A 27,793-nucleotide genomic window follows, 5' to 3' on the forward strand; every position below is an offset into this window, starting at 1 on the left:
TAAGCCCAGCTTCATTGGAATCTAAGCTATGGAGCTCTGCATTGGCACTGTCAGAGCTGCCTCATCCCCACTCTAGCATCAGCACTGTGATGCAAACAAGGGTAGCAATAGAGATGGGCGGGCCAACAAATTAACAGGGAGAGACAAGCCAGAGCTGAGGCAAAGGTATGGCTTTTCTCTTAGAGTCCATTCAGGAGCCGAGCCCTGAAAATGTTAGGAATGTAAATCATACCACAAACATCACATGAAATATGATGAAGCCTTTTCAAAATTCAAAAAAGTGTATTTCTTTAATATGTGGAAGCATTGACATTAATATATCACATTATAGCACTGCACTGAGAAGTACTTATTAAAAGTTTTTAAATGATAACGTAGAACCATTCCTGCTCCTGTACCCACACTAGTGACAGTGCCATTAGTGAGCTAAGAAGGAAGACAGTTGTCACGCCAATCCTGTAAGTGTCCTACTTCATTATCGAGCAACATTATAGTCCGTTAATTCAAACACAATCATATTTTGTACAAGTATATATTCTCAACTCACATATTTGAAAGTGCCTTTGTACGTGATTATGAAGAGAAAGGAGTTTTGGTGAAATTAAACGTTTGCCACAGATCACACTGTTTAAGTAGGGAAGCTGTGATTTAAACAAGTTTTTTGGATTCACTTATTAAAAATTAGCCCCTAAACGTTTATTTTTTTCTTGCTCAACCTGAAAGCATTGGAGTGCTTTACGTGAGCACCAGCTAGTTTGTCAAGGCTACATTAATTTTGTTAGAAACTGGAAGATTATATGACTTTGAGAGAAACACAGAATATTTGAGCTGACCTTGAGACTCAAACTTGGTTTCCACGTTTCAGAGGCGAGAGCCCTGGCCATCACACCAGATCCTGGTTAAGGTATGGTTGGCAGCTAGAGCCACATCAAAGCTCGGCTCTGTCTGTGACCTCGAGCTGAGCCAGAGTCGGGCTTCTGACTCAAACCTGGCTCGCACTTTTATTGGCTCGCCCGCTTCTATTACTTAATCAGAATTGGTAACCAGGGCTTTTTATTTCAATGTTCCAAGCTATATTAATTCCATACTGGTTTTTAATCTTAGCTTCCTGTCTTCAAAATTGACAGTGCTATGAAAGTGGTTAAACACCATTAGTAAGTGCTATAGAAAAAAAAAGGTTTACTTTGACAACATATTATCTTGCAGGCTCTTGGCTTCTACTGCCACCATGAGTTGTGCCCGCCTCCATGGGTGAACTCGGCCTTCAGATGTCATTATCAGTGTTGCCAGATTTTAAAAGCCTTCTAAAGCCCAAAGCTGTTGAAGGCCAGCCCAAAGTAAGCCCAAAATGAACCGGTCCCAGCCCAAAAAGTAGCCCAAACCTTTAACACTGAAATAATGCCATCGTAGGCTGAAGCAAACATTTTAAAGCATAAATCAAATTTCTATTGTAAGCAAATATGTGGAACTCACAGTGCTTAGATTATTCATTGCATTACACACTGAAAATGGAACTAAACATGGAAAAATGGTCTCTCAGTTCTTATGAAGACCAGCAAATTGGAACAAGTAGTAAATCTGGACTTGGTGAGACACGTAAATCTTTGATTATGTGCACAGTAGTCCTTCTTTGACACACCTTTTCACATTAAAGCTTGTAGCTGCCACTTTATTTTCTTTTGTTTGGAGGCAGAAAGCTAAACGTCTCTTTGATAAAGTTCACAGCAGTCCTTTTGCGACTCGTTTTGGCATTGGAGCTCTTTGCAGAAGGCAGATTATTTTCCTTTGTTTGCAGACAGACAACAAGGGCAGTGCTAGCACGTCAGACCTAATTAAGTGAACTTACAGGAGGACACGTATAGGCCGATGAACTTTTTGACTGCGCTTCGAGTAGTTTCCATCATGTAACCCTGTACCAATACAGATCAATAGCAATAACAATCAATGACATCAATAATCAATAGGAGTCAGTAATTTCCACACACCATGACCTCGCCGCCATGAATAACCACACGTTTATGTAAAAGTTAGGATGTTTATTTCCCTATACTAACAATGCTGAAGTCACGTAACTTAGTCTCCAAATCAAATGATAAACATACAAAAACAATACTGGCTGACCAAAGCACCTAAAGAAACACAATCTATTCAAAGCTTGAGCCACTACGCATTCTAAGGTTACAGTGCAAATTAATAGCACAAATAACTGCACTAACAAAATGCCATACATTTATATTCAGCAAAGAATAGACATCAACTGTTATTACATGTATCGAACATCATCAGTGAGAACCCTAACTAACATCGGATAAGATTAACATGTTTGGACTTCATGCAAAACAATTTAGTCACACAAATTTGGAAAAACAACTATGGCTCTATCAAAAGTAGTGGTTTGTACCTAGGGACAAAAGCATAGACATAATAATCAGTAACCTCGTCTTATACCTGGCCTCAGTATGGTTCAGCAAGCTGTGACAGTTTTCGTCAATTGGACATCAATTCGGTCAGCAAGGCATCAGGATTCAGAATTAAAGTTCAGAAAAAGCAAAGTCTCTTCAGGTAGCTCAGAAAAGAATAATGGGAGATGTGGGCTCTGTCCTCTAGGTGCAGTCCGGCTAAGTTAGATTTCCTAAAACTACTTCCCACGTCCTTATTGGTCAAAGAATCGCATGTCTGCATTTAGTCCAATGAAAATAAAACCCCAAATCCACAAATGTACTAGTATACAGTTCACATGTCCATGATTGGCTCCTCTTCCCCTGTTCCCATCGTTTGACTTGTCAGGTATGAATATTGTTGCGGCTTATACTCTTGTCAGTGCATCCATTGTCTTCTCCTGGGAAGGTCAGTCTTACACATACTACATTATACAATGTATCCCTAGCTAGTACAACATATTCTAGCAAGCAGTTCTCATGAGAAAGAATTTCAGCTCCGAGCACTTGGTCAGCACAGTGGAAAATCACAATTTAATTCCGTAAGCAGCTATTTTATAAACCGCCTAAGAAATGCAGCTTGACATGAGGCCGTGCAATTAGGCCCAAGACCTTGCTAAGTTTAGACCTATGAATAACAAAGCTAATGCATAATGCATATCTTTTAATATGACATACTACCACATTATCAAACAAATCTCAACATTTTACATTAAAAAGCTATTAATAAGTACACTTTGTGACCACTGGCAGCCACTCAATTAGACGCATCTTCAAATGTGTGCATTATTTTCTCTATGTAAATTCATTTTCTATTCAAATTCAACACTCAGAATACATGAATATTAATTAGTAAAATTCAGTGTTAACAGCAGTAGCCACTTCCTAGGATGCAATACGCTTGTTTCAGAGTGCGAGGCATGCACCGATAAAGTGATCCTTTCTAGGATTTTGGCTGAACATCGCTTTGATCAAGTTCACAGCAGTCCTTTTTACAGCCCTTTGTAGCAGGCAGATTATTTTTCTTTCTTTGTATACAGAAAGCAAGGGCAGTAGCCACTTCATAGACCGCAATATGCTTGTTTCAGAGTGCAAACTATGCACTGGTAAGTAAACATGGCTGGTAAAGTGAAACTGCAAATAATTCATTAAATCACTTACACTCTGTTTGCTGCAGGTTTATTCAAATCTTTGGAATGGGCATGCAATTTTTTGTGGCAGTGCTTAAATGCAGCCCTGGTATTATCTACTTTGACAGGGCAATCAGTCCTCTTAATTCAGAAACCACTACTACTCCTTTTATTATATTGTAATATTGAGCCCACTTGCCCATATTGCAGTAATTAAACTGCAAATGCTTGTCAGCTGGGATAACCTGCTCAATGAATAACTGTCTTGGTGAGACGGCAGGGGACTACCTAAAACTGCAAGAAACAAAGTGACCACCTCTATATCTGTAATGCATAACTGGTCGTCCTAGAGGTAATACATGGCAATGGCACTGCCTTCATCGAAGTAAGGAAAGATAGGTTTTGCTGCTCTTGATAAGTTTTGCAGAGCATTCTTGATGCATACCAGTTGTACACATTGGACACCATACAAAAGAGTAACTTTTAAGACATCATATTGCTCTAAACACATACATGGCTGGTGGTAAAAAGAAAACTACAAATGGTTAATTGAATCATGTTCTGCTGCAATTCTGATTTCTCTCCTTTTCTAGCCATTTGATATTGTTCAAAGTGGCAGGTCAAAGGATCAGAGACACACTAGGTGCATTAGAATCTGAATGCTGGCGTGTTCAGCAATTGTAAATCTCAATCACAAAGGTTGCAAGGAGATGTAGCTATAAAAGTGTCCATGTCAGTGGTCATTTCCTTTCGCCTTTAGACGGGAAGCAAGTCCAACATCCATATTAAGACATATACATTTAAGTAGACAAAGCTGGTAACAGGAAACTGCGAATGACTCATGGCGTCAGTCAAGGCGTCAGACAAGGGTTGCAAGAACATTAAGTACCAGATTTGCTCCATTTTCTGTACAGGCCGGCTTTAATCCCATAAAGCCAAGGTAGCCACTTACAACTGTGTGATGGTTTTGACTTTAGTACTTTAGGCACATGCACATGGGTTGCCCCCCCACTTCCACTGAGCCACCAATCAATAAAGAGATATCCAGATGTTCCTAAATCTTGTTGCAGCATTTCTTCAAAATAGGGGTGTCAACCTCTACATCTCTTACTGGCATAACTGTGGTAGTCCTAGAGCTAATACATGACAGTGGCAGAGGATCCATTAAAGTAAGCTCATGGAAACAATGGGTGCCTGCAGCATCAGTGTAGTTATACACTTCCATTCATAAGGTTACCGATGTCTTAGCAAATGAGCATTAATTGTTTTGGAACTTCAACCGTAGATCATCTCTACATCTGTACTGGCATAACTGTGGTAGTCCTAGAGCGAATACATGGCAATGGCACTGTCTTCATCGAAGTAAGGAAAGATATTTTTTCCTTCTCTTGAAAGTTTTGTAGAGCATTCTTGATGCATACCAGTGCTACACATAGGACACCATACAAAAGTGTAATTTTAAGACATCAGTACACATTTCTGGAGCATCTTTCCTGTGTAGGATATTGTGCTAAAGTGTAATTTTAGGGCATCATTTTCTATTAAATGCTCTACCCAATTTACCATCACTAGTACTTGCGTTTCGCAAGGCGAAATTAATTTTAGGGACTAGCCTCCATCCAATGTGAGATACAAATCCCTGTAGCCGGCCTAGAGTTTTGGTGAGTGGGAAAACCAGTTGTAAGTTTCTCTGATCATCAATTCTATGTTACTTGGAATGCTCCTTATTGCCTTCTTAGCAATTATGTTAAAGAACGGATAAATGCAACACACAAGTTACAAGGAAGGTTGCTTGTCTTTCAACAAGGTGAACGATTAGTGATGCTTTTCGCACATAACGCTTGCCCCATCTATGATTATGCCTATTACATTTCCAATCTCAAGGCTACATGTTTCAAGCAAGGTCTTTACCTCAATGTCCAAAGCTTAAAGTAGGAGAAAGTGGAGTATGGTGCTCTTCTGAGCTTGACACCACCTGCAGGATTGGCATGCAGTTCTCTGGGATGGATAGTGGCAAGAGCAGGTCTGAGAAAATGTTCCTCTGGTCCTATCACTAGAGGACTGGCAGGCAGGGCTCCTTCTGCAGCTGACAGTAGCCAGGGCAGGTCTGAGAAAGTGTTTTTCTGGTCCTGTCAATGGAGGGCTGGCAGGCGTGGCTCCTTCTGCAGCTAACAGTGGCAAGAGCAGATCTGAGCTGCATGCATTCCTGCATTCATTGGGGGAAGTCTGAATTTCGCCACTTTAATCATACATACATACTACTGTTAAATTTTGCAAGCAGTTGCGGGGGGGGCACAAATGAGTGGGACTCAATTCCAATGCGTTCCAGTCCAAACTTTATGTAGAGAATATTTGATAGTAGTTTTAGGCCCATTCTATTTCGTCTATAATTTTTCAGCAGCGTCATTTGGGAAAATACCCTTTTAACATGAGCATTGGATATCGGGAGTGTCAATATTTTTATAGCACCCATTGCAAGCTCATAAAAGCAATGGTTACTAGCAGCATCAGTGTAGTTACACACTTCCATCCAGAAGGATTACGTGTTAGAAGTCTCAGGAAATGAACATGAGGATATAATTCTCCACTGTGACTCCTGTACTTGCAATGGGTATGTGAAAAATGCATGTGGTAAGTCAGTTACAGGAGGTTTGCAATCTGCAAGCACTTTTTGGGGACTCAAAACGTCTAACTTTTTAAGCATGCTTAGTGACTCTGGAATGCGAAACTGATATTCACATGCCAACGCTTTCATCAAGTACAGGCACCTTTTCACAATGCCATCCCTTGAAACAGAGGTGAGTTTACTTTCTTCCAGCTTCTTATGGAAAGCAAGTGCGAGATCTACATCCTCTTTAGAAAGATAAATGGCAGAACTTTGTAAATCTAGGCTCTGCAACTGTTCTTGATGATTATTGGTGAAAACACTTGGTTTAAGTATCCTTTTCAGTGTGGCCACGTACAGAGGATATAGGTTGTGAAAGGTCTCCAGATTCTAGCTGAAAGATGTAGTTATCAACCTTTATGTGCTGAAGAATAGGCTTTAAGAAAGTAAGGTAATGTTGGTTGGTCTCATCGTAATACATTTCTTGGAGTATCCTTGTTGCCACATTGGATGCTGTGCTAAAGTGTAATCTTAAGGCATCATATTGTTCTAATAAACGCAGTGCACAATCTGTCATCACTAGCCACCATGTTTCGCAAGGTGAAATTAATTTCAGGGGCATGCCTCCATCCAATGTCAGATACAACTCCCTGTAGTCGGCCTGACGTTTTGGTGTGTGGAAAAACCAGTTGTATGTTTCTCTGATCATTAATTCTACATTGCTTGGAATGCTCCTTATTGCTTTCTTTGCAATGATGTCCAGGGAGTAACAAATGCAGCGCACAAGTTGCAAGGAAGGTTGCTTATCTCGCAAAAAGGTGAATGCTGAGTGATGCTTTCTACACATGACGCTTGTGCCATCTGTGCCTATGCCTATTAAATTTTCAGTCTCAAGGTTACAACTTTCAAGCAAGCTTAGGACTGCATTTGCTATATCTTCAGCACAGGCCTGATCTAATTCTAGTATTCCAAGGAAGGTGCTTACTAATTTTATATGCTTTTTGCTGAAATACTTCACACAAATGCAAAGCAGTTTTTTACTTCAATGTCTGTTGATTCATCAATTAATAAGGAGTAGGGTAATGTTCCGATATGTTTCAGCATTTTGTCTTTGAAGTATGGGTCCAACACAGAATTAATTAGTGCAGTACATTTGGTACAGTGCATTCGGAAGGCAGGAAATTCATCCTTCAAAATTTCACCATATCCATCTACATTATTTTTGGATGTGCAACAATCAGTTTGCATGGCAAACCTAATTTCTCTTCTTTTTTGGTCATTAGATCTTGAAGGAATGGGTTGTACTGAGGATGCAATAGAAGCACTTGCTGAATTACAGCGTGAGCGGAGTTTTGTGGTTGCTGCATGTTGCTTCAAATCATTATGATGGGCACACAGGTCTATATGGCAGTACTTGCAGGCCACTTTGGAATAATCCAATTTGACCGGGGCAATCCATCTTTTTTAATTCAGGATCCAACTTCCACTCTTTTCTGTATTTTTTTTATATTGTACCCACTTGCCCATGATGCAACAGTTAAACTGCTAGGTCAGCTGGGAGTTGATCAATGATGAATTATGCCAAGATGAGAGCCCAGGGGACCACCTGAAACTGCAAAAGAAATTGCAATCATTGTCCCTAGTTCACTGATAACCATGTGCTAAGCAAGAACAAAATACTATCCAGAATTGCCAATGGTTATTGTAGCATTCCTCTACTTTAAGTGTTCAAGGATGTCATGTACTTATTTTGGGGTACAACACCAGTGAATTCAATGGAGATATAAAGTGGTGTTGACTCTGCCCTGGGGCAAGTAATTTGTTTCAGGGCAGACAACTGAGTCTTTGGATTTGTCTTGTTTTGAAATGGAGAATGAGCCAAAGGATGGCTACTCCCTCGTATTCAAAGTTAAATAAGAGGTATGCTCTATCTTTCAAACTGGTTTTATAATAAAGCAAGAACAGCTCACTGATACCAGCAAAAATTAATACATCTTAATGGAATACCCCTCATACTTACTCAACTTTTCACACAAACTCAAGTTTGTGGAAAGCAGACCAAATCCTGTTTTCCCTTTGCATTTTACTGTTCAAATCTTGTTAATCCCAATACAATGTCAGCCTCAACATGCAACTATAGCATTTGCTACATTAGCTCCATCATTTACCTATGATCATCGACAGCCCTACCAAATGGATTCAAAACACGACCTGTTCTTTTCACTGCCTTTCAGATGCACATGGTAGATAAAGGTGAAACACAAGTGGCCATCTAGCATTCCCAGTCTGTATCTGTAGTCTGTTCTACTACCGTTCTACTTTCTGGACTTTTCATTACCCAGGCGCTACCCCTACACTTGTATTAACAGACTATCTCTGCCCTGGACTTTGGAGGTCAACAGGACTCTGTAAATAAATACATCCTTCTGTGAGGTGAAAAAGCCTGTTTGTGTTAGGTGATAAAGGCTGTTTGTGTGAGGCAAAAGTCAGACACCCTTCTGCAAATTTCTACCAGAGGACAGAATACAGTAACCCAAACTCTAAGAACGTAAACTTAAGATATTGGTAAATGCTGGTTTTTGTGTCAAATGCAAGCAATGGCTATGCTGAGCAGAGCATGACAACAAGGTATGTCAATAATTTAGCCACTGACTAAGATCACGAACAGAACCATCCAGTGAGGCTGAGCACTGACCATGAACCCTCATTTCGCCTAGCTTAGCCAATGAGTCTGCATTTGTGCTTGCACTGCCTGCAACTGGAGTGAAATAAATGAATAAATCAGCTGAGCACACAGCTCAAAGTGCATTAAATAAAGTATGGTAACAATGATGCTGCATGCAATGGAGTGGGGTTAAACGTGCGGCTAATAAAACTATTAATTATTCTCTTTCAGGTCGCTACATACATAATAACTCATGCCTTAAACGTAAAAATAGAAAAGTTAAGTTAAGTTAATCACTGTATATTATGAAACCTCTATTAATTAATGCACTGACAGTTCTTTGTGTAACTAAAAAGCCACAGAAGGAAATCTTGGTTAGTGCAATGGGAATTGTGTGTTGTGCAAATGTAGTCATTAGGTTAAACTTGCATTACAGGCAGTATAGGATAGACTGCTACCAAATGTGCAAAAAGGTTTCAGATAACATGGTTTAAGTAATACCCAAACTGTAGGTAATGATTTATTTTCATTTAACTGCCCTGCAAAGCATGCACTGCACAGCTCAGCTGGTAACCCCCTTGCATTACAAGTCAAAACAATAACTCTTTGTGATCACCAACCTTCATGTGATTCCATCCAGTGCTTGATGTGTGCTCGTTGTTTCCAGTGAGGAGCACTGGTACTTATTTTTGAGGACCAGCACTTTGTCTTTCTGCCTCAAGCATTTACTGCATGCAAAGGACACATATGGGAAAGACAGAGGAAGAGAAAAATGAAAAAAGCGTCAGAAAGGGTGAGCACAAAGCTGCTGGAGTGAGGTGAAGTGGCAGGGAGTGGCTTTAAATGGATTAAAGAGGCCCAAGATGGCATCAGGATTACGCTGCCTCAGTATTCCGTGTTCGCACATTTTCTTGCAGCAGCTTTTGGCACTGGCACATTTTTATTTACAAATAAAGCACTGGCTATGCCACCCTGGATGCCACTCACCCTGGTGGCCACCTGAAGCTCAACGTGCCCTTGTGTGCCAGGCTAGATGACACAAGATGTGCCCTTGTCTGCCACTCCAGCCTGGTTACTTCTGTAGCTGGGAAAAAGGCTGCCAAAGACAATTCTGGGAGCTATACTCTTTTTCTGTAGGCTGGCCACTAGTCTAAGGTGCATATAAATGCAGCAATTGTCACAGAATTTCTAAAACTAACCTTTGCTAGCAAACACCCAAACCACCCCCCGCCCAAGTAGCCATTAAATCCTGTAATGGTTTGGACAATGTTACTGAACTGCAATGCGCCAAATGCCACATCTTCAAGAGGCCCCGCTCTGCACTGCCAGCTGCGTGTTTTTTTTTTCTATCCTGTGATGCTTCAGATCCACTGCGCTCTCAATCCACAATTAGCCCCTGAATATTAAAAATAAGGAATACTTATACTTATTCTGCTCACAAAGCACAAATTGCAGCGCACCTGACCTACCTTGTATTCTGCTGTGCACCGACTGGCCGCACATCGTCAGTGTCGGGGGAGGCACGGCAGCAGCGAATAGGTTGTTCGACTTTGGCACTTGGCCTGGGGAGTCCCCTGGGCCCCCCATCTCTCACTTTGGGTTGGCAGGCAGTGGCAGTCGAGCGCCACTGTTTTGCTTTCACAAATGACCGAGCTGAAAAGACTCTCTGGAATGCACTTCTTAGTTTAAAGAAGACATTTATTATTACTTCACCACCAGGTTCCTGAGAGAGGAGATTAGTAGGTTGGAGGCACACGTTTAAAAATAGTCACAGCAATGAAAGGAAAATATATCGAAGTGATTCTCAATTGCAATGTACACAGCAAATATATGTGATTATATTATAGCATAACTTCAAAGCAAAGAATAAATGTCAAAATTCATCACCCTAAGGCCTATCACTGCTCATCATCTTTCTCATGCCCGCAAGTTGATGACTCCTGTTCAACTGCAAGAAAGAGATTTTCCACCCTTACGGGACAGGTCAGGCAGCTGACGTCCGCTCCTGACTGAAATCTCAGAAAATTCCCCTCGCTGCTGCCCAGGGACACCTTTTTTAGATTGAATAATGAAAAAGCCTGCTAACATGCCCTTCCCTCTAATTGTCAAAACATGTTGGCTACTGTAGGACAGAGTTGGAAGAAAACAAGCCCCGAAAGTTGGCCAAGTTTTCAAGGCTGTCTTTTCCCAAGGCTGCACTAGAGAAAAACACTGAATATGCACTTCCTTATCATGCTAGTGTTCGGTGAGAGAATCTACGAAAAACACAGCTTGGTTTACCATGTGGAAAAACACAGCTCATCTGCGATGTCTCAACTGCAATGTCTAACGCCACGATAAAGCCAATAGGCAGCTAAACTGAATACAAAATGTCTAATGCCACGTTAAAGCCAATAGGCAGCTAAACTGAATACAAAATGTAATGTGCTACTGGTGAACATTGAACAACTAATATGCACAGTGGTGAAACACAAAGTCAGTGGTCAAACATACTTAATGTCATTACAGCCACCCCCAGCCGCTCTGCCACCCACAAGAGAAGAGAGGGCCCAACACGTTGCTTAAGTTGCGTGGAATGCTGTGCGAACGCAGCGTCGGTGCACCGTCCACCACATTCAAGTTCCAACTTCAGTTCTTTCCAACTGTGGTCTATGCCGCACGGAATGCGGGAGGCCCACGGCGGCAGGCCAATCATTTTTGGCAGGGCCATCAATTGGTTGCACTTTTGTGCTACTAGATTGATGGTCCTCTTCTCCAATTAGCAAAATGATTACATAAATGATCTTAGCTTAGCAGTTAATCATAGCCAAATATGTGCTGCTGCTGCCTGCCTGCTGCATGTGTTGTACATAAATAATTTGTATCCACTACTAATCCAATCCAACCATTTTCCACAGTCCGACATTCCATTGACTGACAACCCACACTGCATGCACGCTGCAAATCTTACCGTGGAGGCTCATTCGCTGTCACTCACAGGGGCAGCCCTGTGACTGTCCTGCCCAACGCACAAGGTGTGCAATCACTAGTCACTGCTGCATGGATCATGTGAGACTGACGTAGAGTCCATTTAATATATTTTCATGTGGGGCAGTGCACGTCCGCTGCTGGTGGCCCTGCCCCGCAAACAATTTTCCACAAAACGGGCTAATAATTGACCAACAATTAGGCTCCCGGAATTGGGGTTTTTCCCGCACAAAAGGGAAAAATATTGCCCATTTGTGCAGGAAATCTCCCAATCTTGCAACACTAGTCATGCAGGATTGCACTTCCGGGTATCATCAGTGAGCAATACCACACAATTAACAGTGACAAAGGATTGTTGTCAAAGGGAAGACTGAACTTTACAAGTGAGGCCTTGGGTGGGAGGAGAGAGGTATGTGATGCAGAACACTGCAACGAGATGAGGAAAGACTGGATATCTGTAGTATTTGATTCCGGCTTGTAAGAATTGTAAAGCACAGATGTCACTATGGAACAATTTAAGGTACTCTACTTGCAAAAAATAGGAAAGCCCTGAGTCATCCTTGCCAAACTGCCAGAATTCAAAGTTATGATCCTAAGAACTTCGAATTTCTTGGCGGCTGGCCTGTCAATGTGCAAACTGTCTTTGTCTGTATTAAACAAGAAACGTCTGACAGTTTTTAAGGTCAAACCTGCAAGTGCATGCGTTTGCTTATGCGTCTCGTAGACAAGACGCTATTGTATTCAGTAAAGTGCTTGGAGCCCACCTGTCGCTCACCATTTGTTGGATTGCATGGGACTCTTCTTTGCAGCCTGGTAATTTGTCAAGGCACATATTGCATCATTTCAGTTCCTCTGGGTGGATCATGGATCAACCACTAATTAATTTCAACTTAATTAGTGCCCATCTGCTGCTCCCAACATGATCAAGGTACTATTTTGTTCCAGTGCCCCGCAAACAGAAGGCGCTTGTGACTGGCAAAAACATGCCCAGTAGGGCAAACAAAACTGCAAAGTTTTATTTTTTTAAAGCTCACTTTCTTTTCTTTTTTAAGTCATCTTTTCTCAGATTCCACTCATGTTTGTTTTTTGTTTTTGTTCGTGGGTGCTATTGTCAAAAGATGCCAATTAACTTGTTTGAAATATATAAAACCCATTGCATTGCAAATGCGTGTTTACATCGCTGTGTTAGACTTCGCACTTTGCATCCATCCTAAGAAATGTGAGGAGGGGCCTATCCCCAATGACAGCCACAATTCCCTGCCAATGACTAAATGCCTGATCTGTCTACAAAAGGTTAGCAGTGAGCGGTTATGGCACTTGCAGCCCAGGCCGGCTGGGGGCTGCCTACAGAGATTGGTAGCAGGGAGGAAAGCTTAGCTGCCAAATGCTGGCTACCTGACCAATGGGGTCGTTGTCGAGGAGGCTGTTCATAAACACTGGCTGCATGCAAAGGGACAATCAGGAAGGCAGAGAAGCAAATCGTTCAGACATGGAATGTGTTTATAAACATTAGTTGTGATGTTTTGTTAGGTACCGTGTAATGTATAATGTAATAAAACTGTGGTTGTTAATACTCCAGCAATGTCTACCCTCTTTTTTTGTTGAGGAAGAAGGAAAAGGAAGTATTTAAAATAGGCTATGGAGTATATGGAGTAAAGAATGGCCGGAAGGGGTTGATGGTCTCTTGCACGTCTGGGAGGGGGTATGGCATTGCAGCAAATGTCAGGGCATGAAGCAGACAACTCAAGTCTGTGTCTTCAAAATTTATGATGATGATATACAGTGCAGACTGAATTTCTCTGCTTCCCACCTGCAATGTCTACCCCACTCTTTCCCAACTCATCCTGTGACGACTTGGGAAAAGGTGGGTTGACATGGCTATCCAACCCCTGATTGATGTGCAGTTCCTGGTGGTGCAGGGCTGCAGCCTGACACACCTGGACCTTACCTTGCCTCTGCATCATCAGGGGGTGGAGATTAGCCATGGAGGCTATGCTTTGCCAGGTTGATGACTGACCAGACCTCAGGGCTGGGAGATCCTCGGCCTGGCAAATGTTTTTGTAGCTAGATATCAAGTCTGTACATTACGGGCTGAAGACTGGAGTTAGCAAGATGCAAGGCAAATGGAGAGAGTGCAGCAGCCTCAGCCTTTGAGTAAACATTTGTGTCTTGATTTTTAGAGGCCCACTGCATATTTAAAATGAAAATGAAGCAGTCTACATTAAAACTGAATTTGTCCTGGGGGAAAAAAAAATGAGGATGGAGCCCCAATGTCCATTCGAGAAACCCCCCCCCCTGCACAGTTCTACACCTGAAGCTCTGCTTTGTTTAAATGTAATTGTTGAGTTGGTTATCCAAACAACTAGGAACCCAACCAATCCTCTTGTGCTTCAGAAAGAGATTTAACACCCATTTGTCCAATCTGTCCTCACACTAAACTCTACTTTTCAATTTCTTTGGTAGGCTAACCCGTCTGATCGATTTATATCTTTCGCCTTCCATCTCTCTCTTCTTCCACTCCCCCCATCATGTTCCCCCTAAACATTCTCTTGTTATTTCCTCCAGGAATCTGAATTTAGTAGCCCCTTCACTCATATCCACTTCTTAAACCAATGTTCTTCCTTTCTCCTGTTTATTGCTATTTGTGGTCCTTCATTTAATCTGTTGTTATGATGTATCATGCAGTAATACTGAGTGCTTAATTCAAGCTGGTGTTTGAAGGTGGGGCCTGCTAGCACTCATGTTTGGAGACTGGCACTTATTTTTGCTCATCAGACTTGAACCCAGCGCAACAGTGTAAAAAAACACACAAGGCAGAAAGAAGAAGGAAGAGAAAGACGGGAAAATCGTGACAAATGAAGAAAGTTTGAAACTGAGTGCGATAATGGGCAGGGAGTGTCTGATGGCAGACTAAAGATGCATGAGGTGGATTGAAGATGACACAGCCTTGGTTGTCGGCATGCGGACATACAATAACACCAGCCACGGGATTCTGAGCAAAGCTTTGGGCCCTGGTACTTATTCTTTTACAAATTTACCATTGCTAATACAACTAGGTGCAGCAGCGCTACATTAGCGCTACATTAGATTGTTAAATAATAATTTTAAAAAATGAGATACCCTTTCCAATTTATTACTACATGTGTCTTTCATACTTAGCTCTGAGCACTAAGGAGCATATTCATACTCCATTTGCGCCGAATTTGCGTCTTTTTTTTAAGCAAATTCAGAGCAAAACTAACTCCATATTTATAGTTTGATGCTAGACCTGTCTCAAAATATTGGAGTTTGCACCATTTTTCAGATACATGTGTCAATAAGATGCAAGGTTGGCGTTCCCATTCACAAAATGGTGCTAACCCCAGAGCCCCATATTTATCCCCATGCTAAAATGATGCACGGGCGTGGAGGGTCTAAATAATGGTGCAAAGCTTGCTTTGCATCATTATTTAATGCCTGGGTCAGACCAGGCGTTAGGGGACCTGTGGACCTATTTCCATGGTTGAACACCATGGAATGGGTCCACAGTTGCCCTCCTCAAGCCCCAGGAACACCCCGACCCACACCAGAGGGACACAGGAAGATGGGGACCTCTCCCCAGATAAGTAGGGGAAGTGTAGGCAAGTATTTTGTTTTATTAAATGCCATCAGGGGCCGAACTTGGGGCCCCCTGCATGGCACAGGGTTCAATGGCCACACCCAGGGGACCCTTGTCTCCTGTGCTGGCCACTGGGGTGGTGGGCATGACTCCTGTCTTTTCTAAGACAGTAGTCATGTGGTATGGAGGGTTTTGTGTCAGAAAATGACTCTAGACGGGGTTGAGGCATTTTTTTTGCCTCTAACCAGCCTAACGTCATTTTTTGGTGCAAAACCCCCGTCTCCCTAACTGCCACCCCCACCTGGCTAACGTTTTTTTATTTTTTACGCTGGCCAAACCTTTGTGTCGCATTGCGCCATTCCATAAATTTGGCGTCTGTCTGGTATCCTGGAATGGCGCAAACCGGTGCTATACATTTTGATGCAAAACTGTGCAAACACAGTTTTGCTTCAAAAAGTATAAATATGGGCCTAACAGAGCTCCTGTGCTCGCACAGCAAATCTATAGATCATGGAAAGGTGAAGTTTTAGTCCATAGATAAAGGACCCCAAAATAAATGCAATGTAGTGGCTGTAAATTCGTGAAAAAACTGTGTTAAGAATGCAATAGAATTGTTTAATTTCTTAAGCTGAGTAGGAAGTTCAAAGGCAGTAAAATAATGTTGGCGAGATATCTTACATTAAACTTGCAGGGCTATCTCAAAATACCAATGTCTGTTAGAATGCAGAAGGATATTCAGCTATTTGGCTCTGTTGTTTAACTAAGATACGGCATGGCAAAAATGTAAAAAAAGGAAAAAAATCATTTTTTTTGTATTGTGGATAGGCCAACCCTGACCTATGCATTGTGTCTTTGTCCAAGTCTTCAGAATTTGAGAAAGGTTTTTGAACAAATATTTTCTGGGGGCATCGGATCGAACCATAGAAGAGGACTTTGAATTTCTTAACAAAACACAATTGAATTAAACTTGCAGTTAATTTTAAGGTCATAGAAATGACTGCACCTAAACTGTGGGTGATGTATTCTGGATTTTAAACTATTTGAGGTATAAGCAATTACTCAGGGTCACACATAGGACTACTGGATTCTTGCTGAAAACATTGGGAACTTTAGCTTTGATTACTTTAAGTATACATATAAAGTATAATAGTGTTTGTAGGATTATCTTTTTAATATCTTAATTGTGCTATATCTTCAATGCACTTACTTAGTACCAATCTACTGTTTCTCAAGCTTTTAATGTATATTCTTCTAAAACACTTTATACCAATGCCGCCACACAGAGGTTTACCCCTTTTTGGCCTTCTATAAACAGCAAGTGCTATGCCAGTTGCTGTGTAATTTAAGCAGTTGATCATGTAGTGTTTATGTGTTTTATTACGTGTACGATTTTGTATCTTACGATGATGACTATAAAAGTCTGACTAAAAAAACTAATGAAGCATTACTTTTTTACTATTATTATCAAGATGCTTAGTGGCAGGGCCCCAGTACTGGCAACCTAGTAAGATTTTGGATAGTGTCCAACTGACTCAAAACCAGGCCTGGAGGACATCTATTGGCTTACTTTGTGCTAGTGGCTGTCTTTCATATATCTACTTTAATTTAATCAGTTGTATCAGTTGTAGGTTTTCAGGCTCTTCTACTGGCTTAGAGTTTAGTGTATTATCTCAATGGTGCTCATACCCAGTGTTAATGATAATCAAATCTCTTCATGTGTCAATTATAAGTGTGTGGGTTTCCATTCTGGTATAGTGGTAGAAAAGTGTGGATTTTAATTTGTGAACCTTAAATCTTAAGTCTTAACTCTTTTGACTGCAAACGTATCACAATGAATAATTGATAAGGCCATAGAGTTAACGGATATTCTCAGCATACCAAAGCAGCATATTAGGTAAATGGCTAAGTGGTCATGGTAGTCCAAATGGCTCGGTGATACAGGGTAGGTTACTCTAAATGTGTCACTTGTACATGTGTAAATTACTCCATTTGGCCCAGATGTGTAGTAGTCGAAACAGTAGAGTAGATTACCCTCATTTTAGCTCATTGGTACATTCGAATATCTTCAGTGTAATCCAAATGGCTCTGTTGACTCTCCTCTGGTTAGGGCAAACATTTCACTACAATAGTTTAATGTGGTCTAAATGCCTCAGTAGCTTCAGGGTGGTCTGAAAAACTCTAGAGCATAGCTGCACAGTGGGTCAAACGGCCTCATGTTAGTTAGGGCTTCAAGTAAAGTTATCCATAGCAGACTAGCGCCAGTCACAGAAATTTCCCAAAGGCTCATTCAAAGGAAATTATCATAATTGCTAACACTTAAGGGTGTAGGTTTTGGTCAATGGTTAGTGTTGTTAGAGAAGGGACAACTGAGTTGATAGTACTTTTGTTTGAACACCCTATTGGTAGTTGTGTTTGGGTTAACTTTGCTGACTAGGACCTAGTTCAGTTATAGAAACTATACTCATCTGCAGTGGTTTTGACTGAACTGTGTGGTCAGCGTTACAAAGGGTATAAAATCTTGACTTATGTTTCAGACTAACGTTTTCAAATAACCTTTTGCTATCACACGCAAAGCTGTCTGTGGTTAGTTCTGGTTCATCGTGAGATTTCTCATAAGAAGTCTCAATCTCTTCATTGTCTTCTTTTGTAGGTTCTGATTCAGATCGAGGCAAGCCCCTAACCCTGATGTGGCGCTTTGGCAAAAGAAACATAGAGAACAACTCAGTCATCATCACCAAAGATGGCTGCTACCTCCTTTGCCTACGTGGAAGTCTGGAGAGCGAGGGTGACAAGGCAGCTGTCGAGGTTCACAGTAAGAGCAATGGTGGACCGGCAGTGCTCATCTTCGAGGGGCAGATGACCAACAGGGAAATGAATTTGCTGACTCTGCAAAGACTCTTGAAGGGAGATACAATGTATGTCACAGTCACAGGGGACTCCACAGTTAAGCTGCTCAATTTATCGCTGAAGCTAACTTTCCTGTCAGAGATCCCATTTGATGAGGGTGACCCCACACCTCAATAGAAGGAAGTTTCCATGGTGTACATTAGTTTTCCCATGAGCCTTACATTTCCATTGAATGAAGTATTTAATATTTAAGGCACATGAAAATGAACAGACTTGCTCAAAAGAACCATATGTGCCACTTGAAAACAAAACATGCTCAGGATTATTATGTTTGTACTTATGAACAGTTCAGGCCACAGGTAGTCTGATTGCAAATGTGCTAACTTAATATTTGATGTTCAACATTAAGCTGGATATTTATGAAAGATGCAAAGATGTGTGCAATTCTTCTTTACTGGACCTTAGAAAATAACCTCTGTATATCAAATGACATATTTAGTTTTTCCGAACAAGGTTCAGATTTTGCTCTCTGTTTAAGGTCATCCTCACTATTTATTGTTGCTGCATGCATCTTTTGCCCCAACGAGCAGATAGCATCTTATGCATTGATGGGTATGTGATGAAGAACGACTTGGCCAAGATGGCTGCTTAAACTTCCCAACAGCAAGTTGGCAGCTCACACTTGCTACATTCCCATTCTAATACACATGTTATTTGCTTGCCTCTTCCCTGTAACTCCAGACACGCAGGTACCTCAGAGCTCATCTGAAGATTGTGCAATCTCGCCTGTTTTAGGTTGATTAATAAAACATTAAACTAGGCTCCAAGAACAATTTCACAATTTAACCCACCGTCTAATATGACAAAACTACATCACTGCTAAAATGCGCACACCCAAAGCATAAATGCCACCAATTAGTTAAAATGGAAGCTTTTACTCAAGCACTATAGCATAAATTTGAAAGGACATCTTTTCAGCTTGTAAATGTCTCGTCTGACCACCATTCCTCGCACAAAAAGTTTTAGGGGTGAGCGCAAAGCGCTCCGTCTCTCTTCTAATCCCTCTTTAGGGGGATTTTAACCACGCCCATGTTACGTCAGTCTCTTTCATTGGTCCGTGGGCTTGACTTTTAAAATCCGCTTGTTTTCATTCGTGAAAGGCATGCAAACGTCATGCCTTTTCTGGCCTCCTCGAGAGCACCAGTAAACTACTGGAAATATACGAGGCTCCATGTTTTTCATATGGTTTCTGGACTATTTTTCCTCTTTATTTCGCAGCGCAATCGAGTTGTATTTTACACAGCGCGATCGTGCTTGTTTTTTTTTTTCATTTAATGTGGCAAGAAAAGTCCAGTTAGGAGGTTACAACGCTAATAGCTCTAACTCGACATGATAAGAGACCCTTTGCATTGCAAATGCCTGAATTATTTTATTACCCACACACCTTTTAATCACTTCTCCTTAGCCACGGGCTCTGTACTTTCTGAAGAAACCCCTGTAGATAACAAGCTTTAAAGCACCACAGTGAAACAAGCTATGCTTTCCCTGGGGAGCTCTGGATGCTACTACTGCAACAATATCCTATTTTTATTGTCAGTTGACCATATTGTCACATGCCCAATGCTGGTGGTTTACATTAATGTTCATATTATACTATTTTCACGGTAGTTTCTATTTCTTCTTAAGTTCTAGATGAAAAATGTTTCTTCTGTATACTCGTACAGGACAGATTATTCATTCCATTCCACTCTGCCATCATCATCAGGTGATTAATTCCTCACCATCGATGCTGTATTACTTTGAGAGAAAGTTCGCAGCTGTATGAAAGTGGAAGTGTGTGCCCTTTGCGAAACGTCAGGCAGGCTAAATTTCTCTCATAAATATTTTCCCAGCAACTTCTTCCACAAAATGTATGATTTTTGTGTATTCTACCCACTCTATTGATATTGAATTTCGCTTACTTCACGGAGTTGTGAACGTTTTTTAAAAAGGTGCTATGTTAGCAAAACTTAATCTCTCAAATTTAAAACGCTCTTCATTACTATTCTATTCATTTCAGGTCTTTTCTTCAAACTGAGGGCCTGATTTATGAAAAGTTTGCACCACCTTTGCGTCATTTTTTGAGGCAAAAGTGGCGTAAACTTACAAATAATTATATTTTGTAAGTTTACGCCGCTTTTGCCTCAAAAAATGATGCAAAGGCTGTGCTAAGCTTTCATAAATCAGGCACTAACTTTTTTTCTGCCTGTGGTTTGGATAATATAAATTCTCTTATTCATTTCTAATCGCAGATGCTTGATTCCACTGCTGACACCATCACTTTCGTCTGAGGCTTTGTTCCAGATCTGGCTTTAACCCCTTCACATTCTTAAAAGCAGGGGACAGTCGAGGATACACGCAGGTAGATGACGTCTACCCTCTATTTTCACAGGGTGGACGCTGTCTCCCCTGCCAAGGAGCTGGGCCATAGTAAAATCTGCTGAACTTGTCCTGGTGTAATTTTCCGACACCATGACATATTCAGCAACGCCTGCACATTGCAGGCATGTTGTGTGCTTTCCGTTCAGAGAAGCAACATTCAGGTGGCTGGAGGGCTTTTGCATTTTAGTCCCAAGAAAAAGGCCAAAGTTAAGGAGGCATCAGCCCTCCTTTTGTTGCACTTTGATCCTGGCTAGGAGCTATTTGGAGCCAAACACATAGATGCTGTTAGAGATGGGGTTTCTGGTTGACTAGGGTGTTCACCTAAGCCAGGCAGAACCCACCACTCTAGTTAGGGTAAGGGAGCTACACACCCAAGATAACCCCTGCTTACCCCCTTGGTAGCTTGGCCAAAGCAGTCAGGCAAGTCCCAGAGGCAATGTGTAAAGAGTTTGCGTAACACACACACATACCAGTGACGCAATAAACACACCACAAAAGAGACTCCACACAATGTTATATGAAAATAAACTGTATTGCATATAAAACATAGACTAAAATGACATAAACCAATAATTACTTACAAATACTCAACATTAAGCAACAGTTCTCTACATCCTAAGCAGTCCCTGAATTAGTGCTCGTTCTCCTCTCTGTGCAAGGGTAAAACAACGTATCATCACATCAGGGCACATAAAGCAAAGCATATAGAATTACCAAAGCATCGACCTGCACACGTCAGTACCATACAAATCACAATACCATTATAGGGCACAGTGCTCCTATTAGATATTGTGCAAAAATGTAGATGCCAAACGTATGGTACAGGAACACCTGCACTCCTACTGCACATTATACTGTAACCCACAACAACTGAAGGGCTCAGATGCATGCCTATTACACGTACCACATTAAAAAAACAGTGACTGGGAAAAACGTAGATAGTGGCCTCCTTGAGGACTCACCTTGCCCTACCACCAGTCCAGTGGCTCCAAGGCATGTCTAACAGGGGGAGGACGCCACACTGTAAGGTTGGGCGGGGAGACCTCTCTGGATCCCCCGTGCACCAAGCAAACTCTGCACAAACTTCCTCAGTCTGAGAAGGACTGCTCTGGGGCCACAGCAAGTCCGGAACCCTCTGGGGCTTCTCAGGCCGCTGCTAATCCACAACTGAGCCCGCAACAGGTAGACCTCCCAGAGTCTCCTCCTCTGGAACAACAAGAGTGTTCATAGGCAGCTGCCCGCTACTGCACGGTGCAGCAGTCATGCCTTCTAGTGCTACCCTCCAGTGACCTGAATCAGGAACCTCAGGCCTATGGTGCAGCACCGCGTCAGTCGCAGAACGCAGCTCAATCCACACTTCGGGTGGGTGAGACCAAACCATGGACAGGCCGGTCCTGAGCGCAGCTCTTGGGCGGCCCTCCCGCTGCATGGGGAGGGTGTTGCCCGATGACTGAGTCACAAGCTAGTAGAGCGATCACAACACACCTCTTTGCAGGTCGTTAGCGACGCTCACCTCATGGTACTCTTTGGCACCTTCTTCCTTGCAAAGGCTGGGATCAACAAGGGTAGAATCTCCAAGCTTCCAAATGAACAGGAGTGAGGAAAATGTAGACCTCCAGCCCCTGGAGAACAACTGGGGAGCACGAAAGCAGGAATCCAGCAGCAGGCCAGCACATCTGGGTTCTTAAAGCAAGTCTTCCTTGTAGCCTAGCAGGCCACAGGTCAGCACAACAAGCAAGTCAGTCCAATGGTGGTTCCATCTGGGAGCCTTACAGTTCCTTCTGGCAATGTGCAGTCTGTAGAGCCAGCAGCATCTGGTTACAAGTCCACCAAAAACATGGGGCTATAGCCCCTGTACTTATACTCAAAATTTCTTTGCCTTGGGGGGGGGGCTTTAGAAGTGCACAAACCCCCTTTCGACCCCAGCCCTGGCTCTAGACATCAGAAGGGGGTAAATGAGCCCTTTGTGTGAAGGCAGGACACAGCCTATGCAAATGTAAATGCACCCCACTTCCCTCTGTCCCAGCCCAGGAAGACCATTTAGCATATAGATGTAATCCTGTTACACAACCACCCTCCCTGTGTGATGGCTTTATGGAAAGTACGCACCAACCCCAGCTGTCATTCTACCCTGGATGTGAATTGGAGTCAGACTGCAAAGCACAAAAGTCATAAGCACACTGAAATTCCCACTTTCTAAGACTGGCATTTCCACAATAGTAATAAAAAATCCACCTGAACAAATAAGCAGGATTTCTCACTGCCATTCCAAACATACCAAACATGCCCACACTACTCCTCAAACATCAGAATTTCCCACGTAAGTACCTTTAAGGGAATCCTCAATGCTAGCCTATGAAAGAAGAAGGCCTCACAGCAGTGAGAAACCAAATAGGGTGTTTGTCACTAATAGGGCATGCCACACAATGAAGGGACATGCCTTGTCTTTTGTCTACACAGCACACTGCCCATAGGGATGCCTAGGGCCTACCTTAGCGGTGACCTATATGTAGTAAAAGGGGACTTTCAGGCTTAGCAATTAACTTTAGATGCCAAGACAATGTGGCTGTAAACTGTGCACACAGGTCTTGCAGTGGGAGGCGTGAGACAGGTTTGAAAGGCTACATCTGTGGGTGGCATGAGCTGCGCTCCAGGCCCACTAGTAACATTTCATTTAAATGCCCTAGGTAAATGGTATAGCACTGTACAAGGGACCTATATGTAAATTAAATGTGCCAAATAGGTGTAAGCCAATCATACCAAGTTTAGAGGTGAGAGCACATGCACTGTAGCACTGATCAGCAGTGGTAAAGTGCCCAGAGTCCGAACGCCAACAAAAAAGGTGACAGAAAAACAGGAGAAGGAAGGCAAACATTTTGGGGATAATCCTGCAAAAAGGGCCAGGTCCAAGAGACGCCAATACTAAGGTAAGGAAACAAAGGGACACAGCTTATCACTTCATCAAGTACTCAGAAGAAGCTATAATATGGAGGCAAGCTTTTCTCTTTGTTCAATCCCTGTATATGAGATATGCATGCAACTTAAAAATGTCAGATTTGACGGTCTGTATGAATATTTACACAAAAAACAATTTAAAAGCACTACTATGTTATAGTGCTACTCTTCCCAATTCAGGGTGTCAGAGCACTTTAAAACATAGGCGCACCTTATATATTGACAGTAAATCATACAAATGTGTAAATCAATGTTCAGGTCATGGGTGAATTGTGACTTCCTGTGATGCCATGTATGATGATACGATAGTGATGTCACATGCATATTGGCTAATTTGGTTAGTCTCTCCACTTACTTTGTTTTAGGACTTGTGCCCTGCTTAAAACTTTATCTTCTAGTGACCTAATTTGCAAATGTTACTGCACCGTGTTCCACGTGTAGGGTGACTTAAAACACACAGCTGCTTAGTGTCTGTTTGTCAGCAAAACCATGGTAGCCAAACTAGATAGCGTGATCAGTGACGTCAACACTATTGACTTCTGTAACAATATCTCAATCCATTGTTTTCTTATAGACCTACCTTATTGTGGGGTACCCTAATAATGGTAACCCTGGTAGGATAGAGAGGAGCAGACTTTAAACATGACATAAATTTATCGAGTGGACTCCCCCTAGGTTTTGTTCAGGTTGCAAACTGATTAAATAAGTAACTGCTGCATGTCAACATTCGTATGCATAAGCAGATTTGGTCATGAAGGATTCAAAAGCAACTAAGCAGAACTTCAAATAACCTTTGACATTCCAGATCCTGTGATCACGGAGATACCTGCACTCCCCAAACCATTTACCCATCATGTACGGTTTGAACACAGCGATAAGCTGATCCATATGAATGACAGAGGTGTTAGTTTGCTATTTATTTGATGAAATAATGTATCTATTTAATAGTTTTTACAAAAAAAGGTGTTTTATATGAAAATGACTATGCTTACTTTTGATAAAATAAGGCTGAATGCAGAGAACCACATCGTTGTTTATTGCCCTCTTTCTTTCATGGTTGTGTCAATGGGAAGAAGCAGTGGCTAAATGTTTTGTTCCGAATTGAAAATTGATTGGGTTGTCAAGATCACAGAGTCCCTGTCAAGATTACTGCTGTGGATCTATTTTTCCAACCTGATTTTTGTGGAATGTTGGATTGAACATACTTTCTAGACAATGCTGTTCCCAAGCCAGCTTTGAATCCATTGCCCAAACAATTAATGCAAAAATTGACCACTGCAATGCTTTGTATTTGGAATGCCTGAAATGTTCACATCACTTTTGGTTAGTTCCATATGCTACCTCTTGCCTGGTTGGGGTTTGGAACAAGGTAAACTGCACCTCACTTGTGCTGCTTGTCCCTATCAGCAAACATAAGGGCCTATTTACGCCACCTTACGTCACATTAACATAATTTATTTTGATATTAATGTGGCCCAACGAGGTCAAAATCCCCGCGCGGTATTTACAGTGTGGTGCAAAGCATGCATTGCGCCACCCTGTATCCCTTTGCGCTACATTATGCCTGCGCCAGGCATAATGTATGCAAAGGGGGCATTCACCCGTTAGGGGAGCCATTAAAATGGTGCAAGGAAATCTATGGGATTTCCTTGTGCCATTTATTATGGCACTTTTAACGCCTGCTTAGGAGCAGGCGTTAAAAGGGGGCTTCCATTCTTTAGAATGGGCCCCTATGTACTCTGCAGGAGTAGCGCCAATATTTTGGTGCGACTCCTGCAGAGTACATCAATAGCATCATAACAAATGACACTATTGCCCCCCACCCTGCACCATGGTGCGCCTTATTATAAATACGGTGCACACATGGTGGCTGTAGGGCGGTGCTAAGGGGGCAGGGAAAGTGGCGCTGCACTTGGTGCAGCAACACTTTCCATAAATCTGCCCCCTATTGTGGCAGTAATACGTGTTATCAAGAGTGTGCCTGTATCATAATTGGAGTCCATTAGATGAAAAATGGTGATTTCACTGGAACTTTTAGGAAGCCTACCCTGTGGCAGAAGATGAGCAGTCCCTCCATTATCATCCACTAACAGGAGCCCTAATTTGTGTGAAGAGTGTTGGTGTATTGCATAGATCTGGGAAGACTTGGAGGGGCTTATCACAAGACCTACAGGTGGTTACATTACTCTGAAGCACCCCTGATTGTGCCATTAAGTATATTCTGCAAACACAACCTTTTGAAGGATGATTGTTATGAAGTCTGTGGGATGAGTGAGAGTGGTTTTATTGGTCTACACCCATGAGTATCCACAAGCTAAAAAAAGCCCAATATTTCAAAGGTGCAACCTGTAAGAGGCCAAAGAAAAGAAAAAAACAGCTCTACACTATGTTGCCAAGACCAGCATGCATGTGCCATTTTGCCACAAAGAGTAAAATGTACAGACAGAAGCAATGGAGATACATTTTCATTAACAGAAATAACCATTTGAGACTGTAGTCCACCAGACCCAAATGACAAGGAAGATGCTGGCCACCTAATGATTGATTTGGACATTTGAGAAAAGATGTGTGCAGCACAGGACTCAATTCAGAGCCCACCCAAAGCAGATACTTGTAAGGCTCTTTGCCACCTGTGTGTCATTATCAACAGCCACAGGAAGGCATAAAAGTGGCCAGCATGGAAGAATTTTTTTAGTCATTTGATGTACACTTCAGAAGTACATATCTCCTTCATGGGACGTCAGTAAGTGCAAAAGGTTCCAGGCTTGATGTGAATGGTTGTAGTTGGTCACAGGAGAGGAGTTGCTTCGTAGGTTGAGCGCTCAAGCGCTTTGACCTGTTGTAACCATGTCCACCTCACCCCCATCACTTTCACTCGCGTGTGGGCCTGCCTTTCAAAAATCCCTTGATGTAATTGGTGAATGCTTTAAATTTGTCCCGCCTTGGGGCGGTTTTGTTACTGCCTTGCAGACTAACCCTGTTACATGGATAATTGCACAATTACCGATGTACTTCAGCGTGTGTGAAATATTTTTTTATTTTGTCTTTCCCCTTTGTGCTCCATGGCATCCACGGCCCTCACAGTGCTTACAGTGCCAACAGCACAAACTCCATCGGCAGTATTGGAGCACTGGTCACATTGTTCACACTGTTACCTAAACAGTCATTTCTTTTGGCTCTCCCCTTTACGCTCTATAGCTTTCCCAAAAACACTTATAATTGATAAATGTTTTACGTAAAAAACGCAGAAATCTGCAACACAGCTCTCCTGACAGCGAGAGAACCAATACTAGAATATTCACTGCACTCCAGAAAAGTCACCCCATATTGCTTTGCTAGCATCTTTTTCAAAACATATTTGCCCTTAACTCAGCTTGTGGTTGTCTTAGGACAATAGGACCACCATAACGTTCAGCTTGACACACTCTTTCTATTGAGATAATCTATGGGTCCCCACACTATGTTAGTGGGGATCCAAAAATAATAACTCCTCCCACCATTTGGTCCCATTTTAAGCTCTTTTATGGCTGGGAACTTTTGTTTTACAGCTTGGAGTAGTTTGTGTTCTAAGGGCCTTAATATTGTAATAGGCCTGAAAATGTGTAGGACACTATGCTCTCTGGGGGCTAATTATATGGTTGTACTATATTACTTTGTGCCATTCTGTTTTCATGGGGTTATGCTTTTTAGGATCTCATTGCATGGTTACATGAACATGTTTCTCACAAATGGTATTTTTGTTGGCGTTCTTTAGGGGCTGTCAAAATGCAACGTTCTTTGCTGCACTCGGTCATCCCATAATGCTTTGCAGGGCATTTTTTTGCAAAACATTTGTGCGCCTAACTCAGTCTGTGGTGGTCCTAGGACAATGGGACCACTTACGAAACGTTCATCACAACCTGCTCTTTTTGTCCGTCTCCCTACACTAGGTTAGTGGGAACCCCAAAATAATAACCCCGTTCTCCATTCAGTGTCTTTTCAACCTCTCTCTTGGCTGGAACTTTTGTTTTACAGTTCAGAGTAGTTTGTGTTTTAAGGGTCTTTTTGTAATATCATTGCAGTAGGCCTGCTAGCCCTGAAAATGTGCAATGCACTAAGCCCTCTAGAGGTTAAATATATGGTTATAGTGAAATACTTTCAGTCATTTATTTTGTGTGGTTATGCCTT

The 27,793-nt window shown here is 42.0% G+C and overlaps 1 protein-coding gene and 1 long non-coding RNA gene across 3 annotated transcripts in view; one reads left to right on the plus strand and one right to left on the minus strand.

Annotated features, from left to right (window-relative positions):
- The window catches only part of TNFSF4 (TNF superfamily member 4), a 107,794-nt gene extending 87,517 nt beyond the window's left edge, over positions 1-20,277 (plus strand). For both annotated transcript variants that reach the window (XR_011203236.1, XM_069233346.1), the window contains exon 3: positions 18,054-20,277. Coding sequence is in view for 1 of the 2 variants with exons in the window: in XM_069233346.1 (XP_069089447.1) it covers positions 18,054-18,427 (374 nt within the window). In the remaining variant the exon portion in view is untranslated. The remainder of the gene's footprint in view (positions 1-18,053) is intronic.
- Positions 1-27,793, minus strand: part of LOC138294168 (uncharacterized) — a 354,474-nt gene that overhangs the window by 311,801 nt on the left and 14,880 nt on the right. The window lies entirely within an intron of this gene.

Source organism: Pleurodeles waltl, chromosome 4_2 (genome assembly GCF_031143425.1).
Source record: "Pleurodeles waltl isolate 20211129_DDA chromosome 4_2, aPleWal1.hap1.20221129, whole genome shotgun sequence".
NCBI lineage: Eukaryota > Metazoa > Chordata > Amphibia > Caudata > Salamandridae > Pleurodeles > Pleurodeles waltl.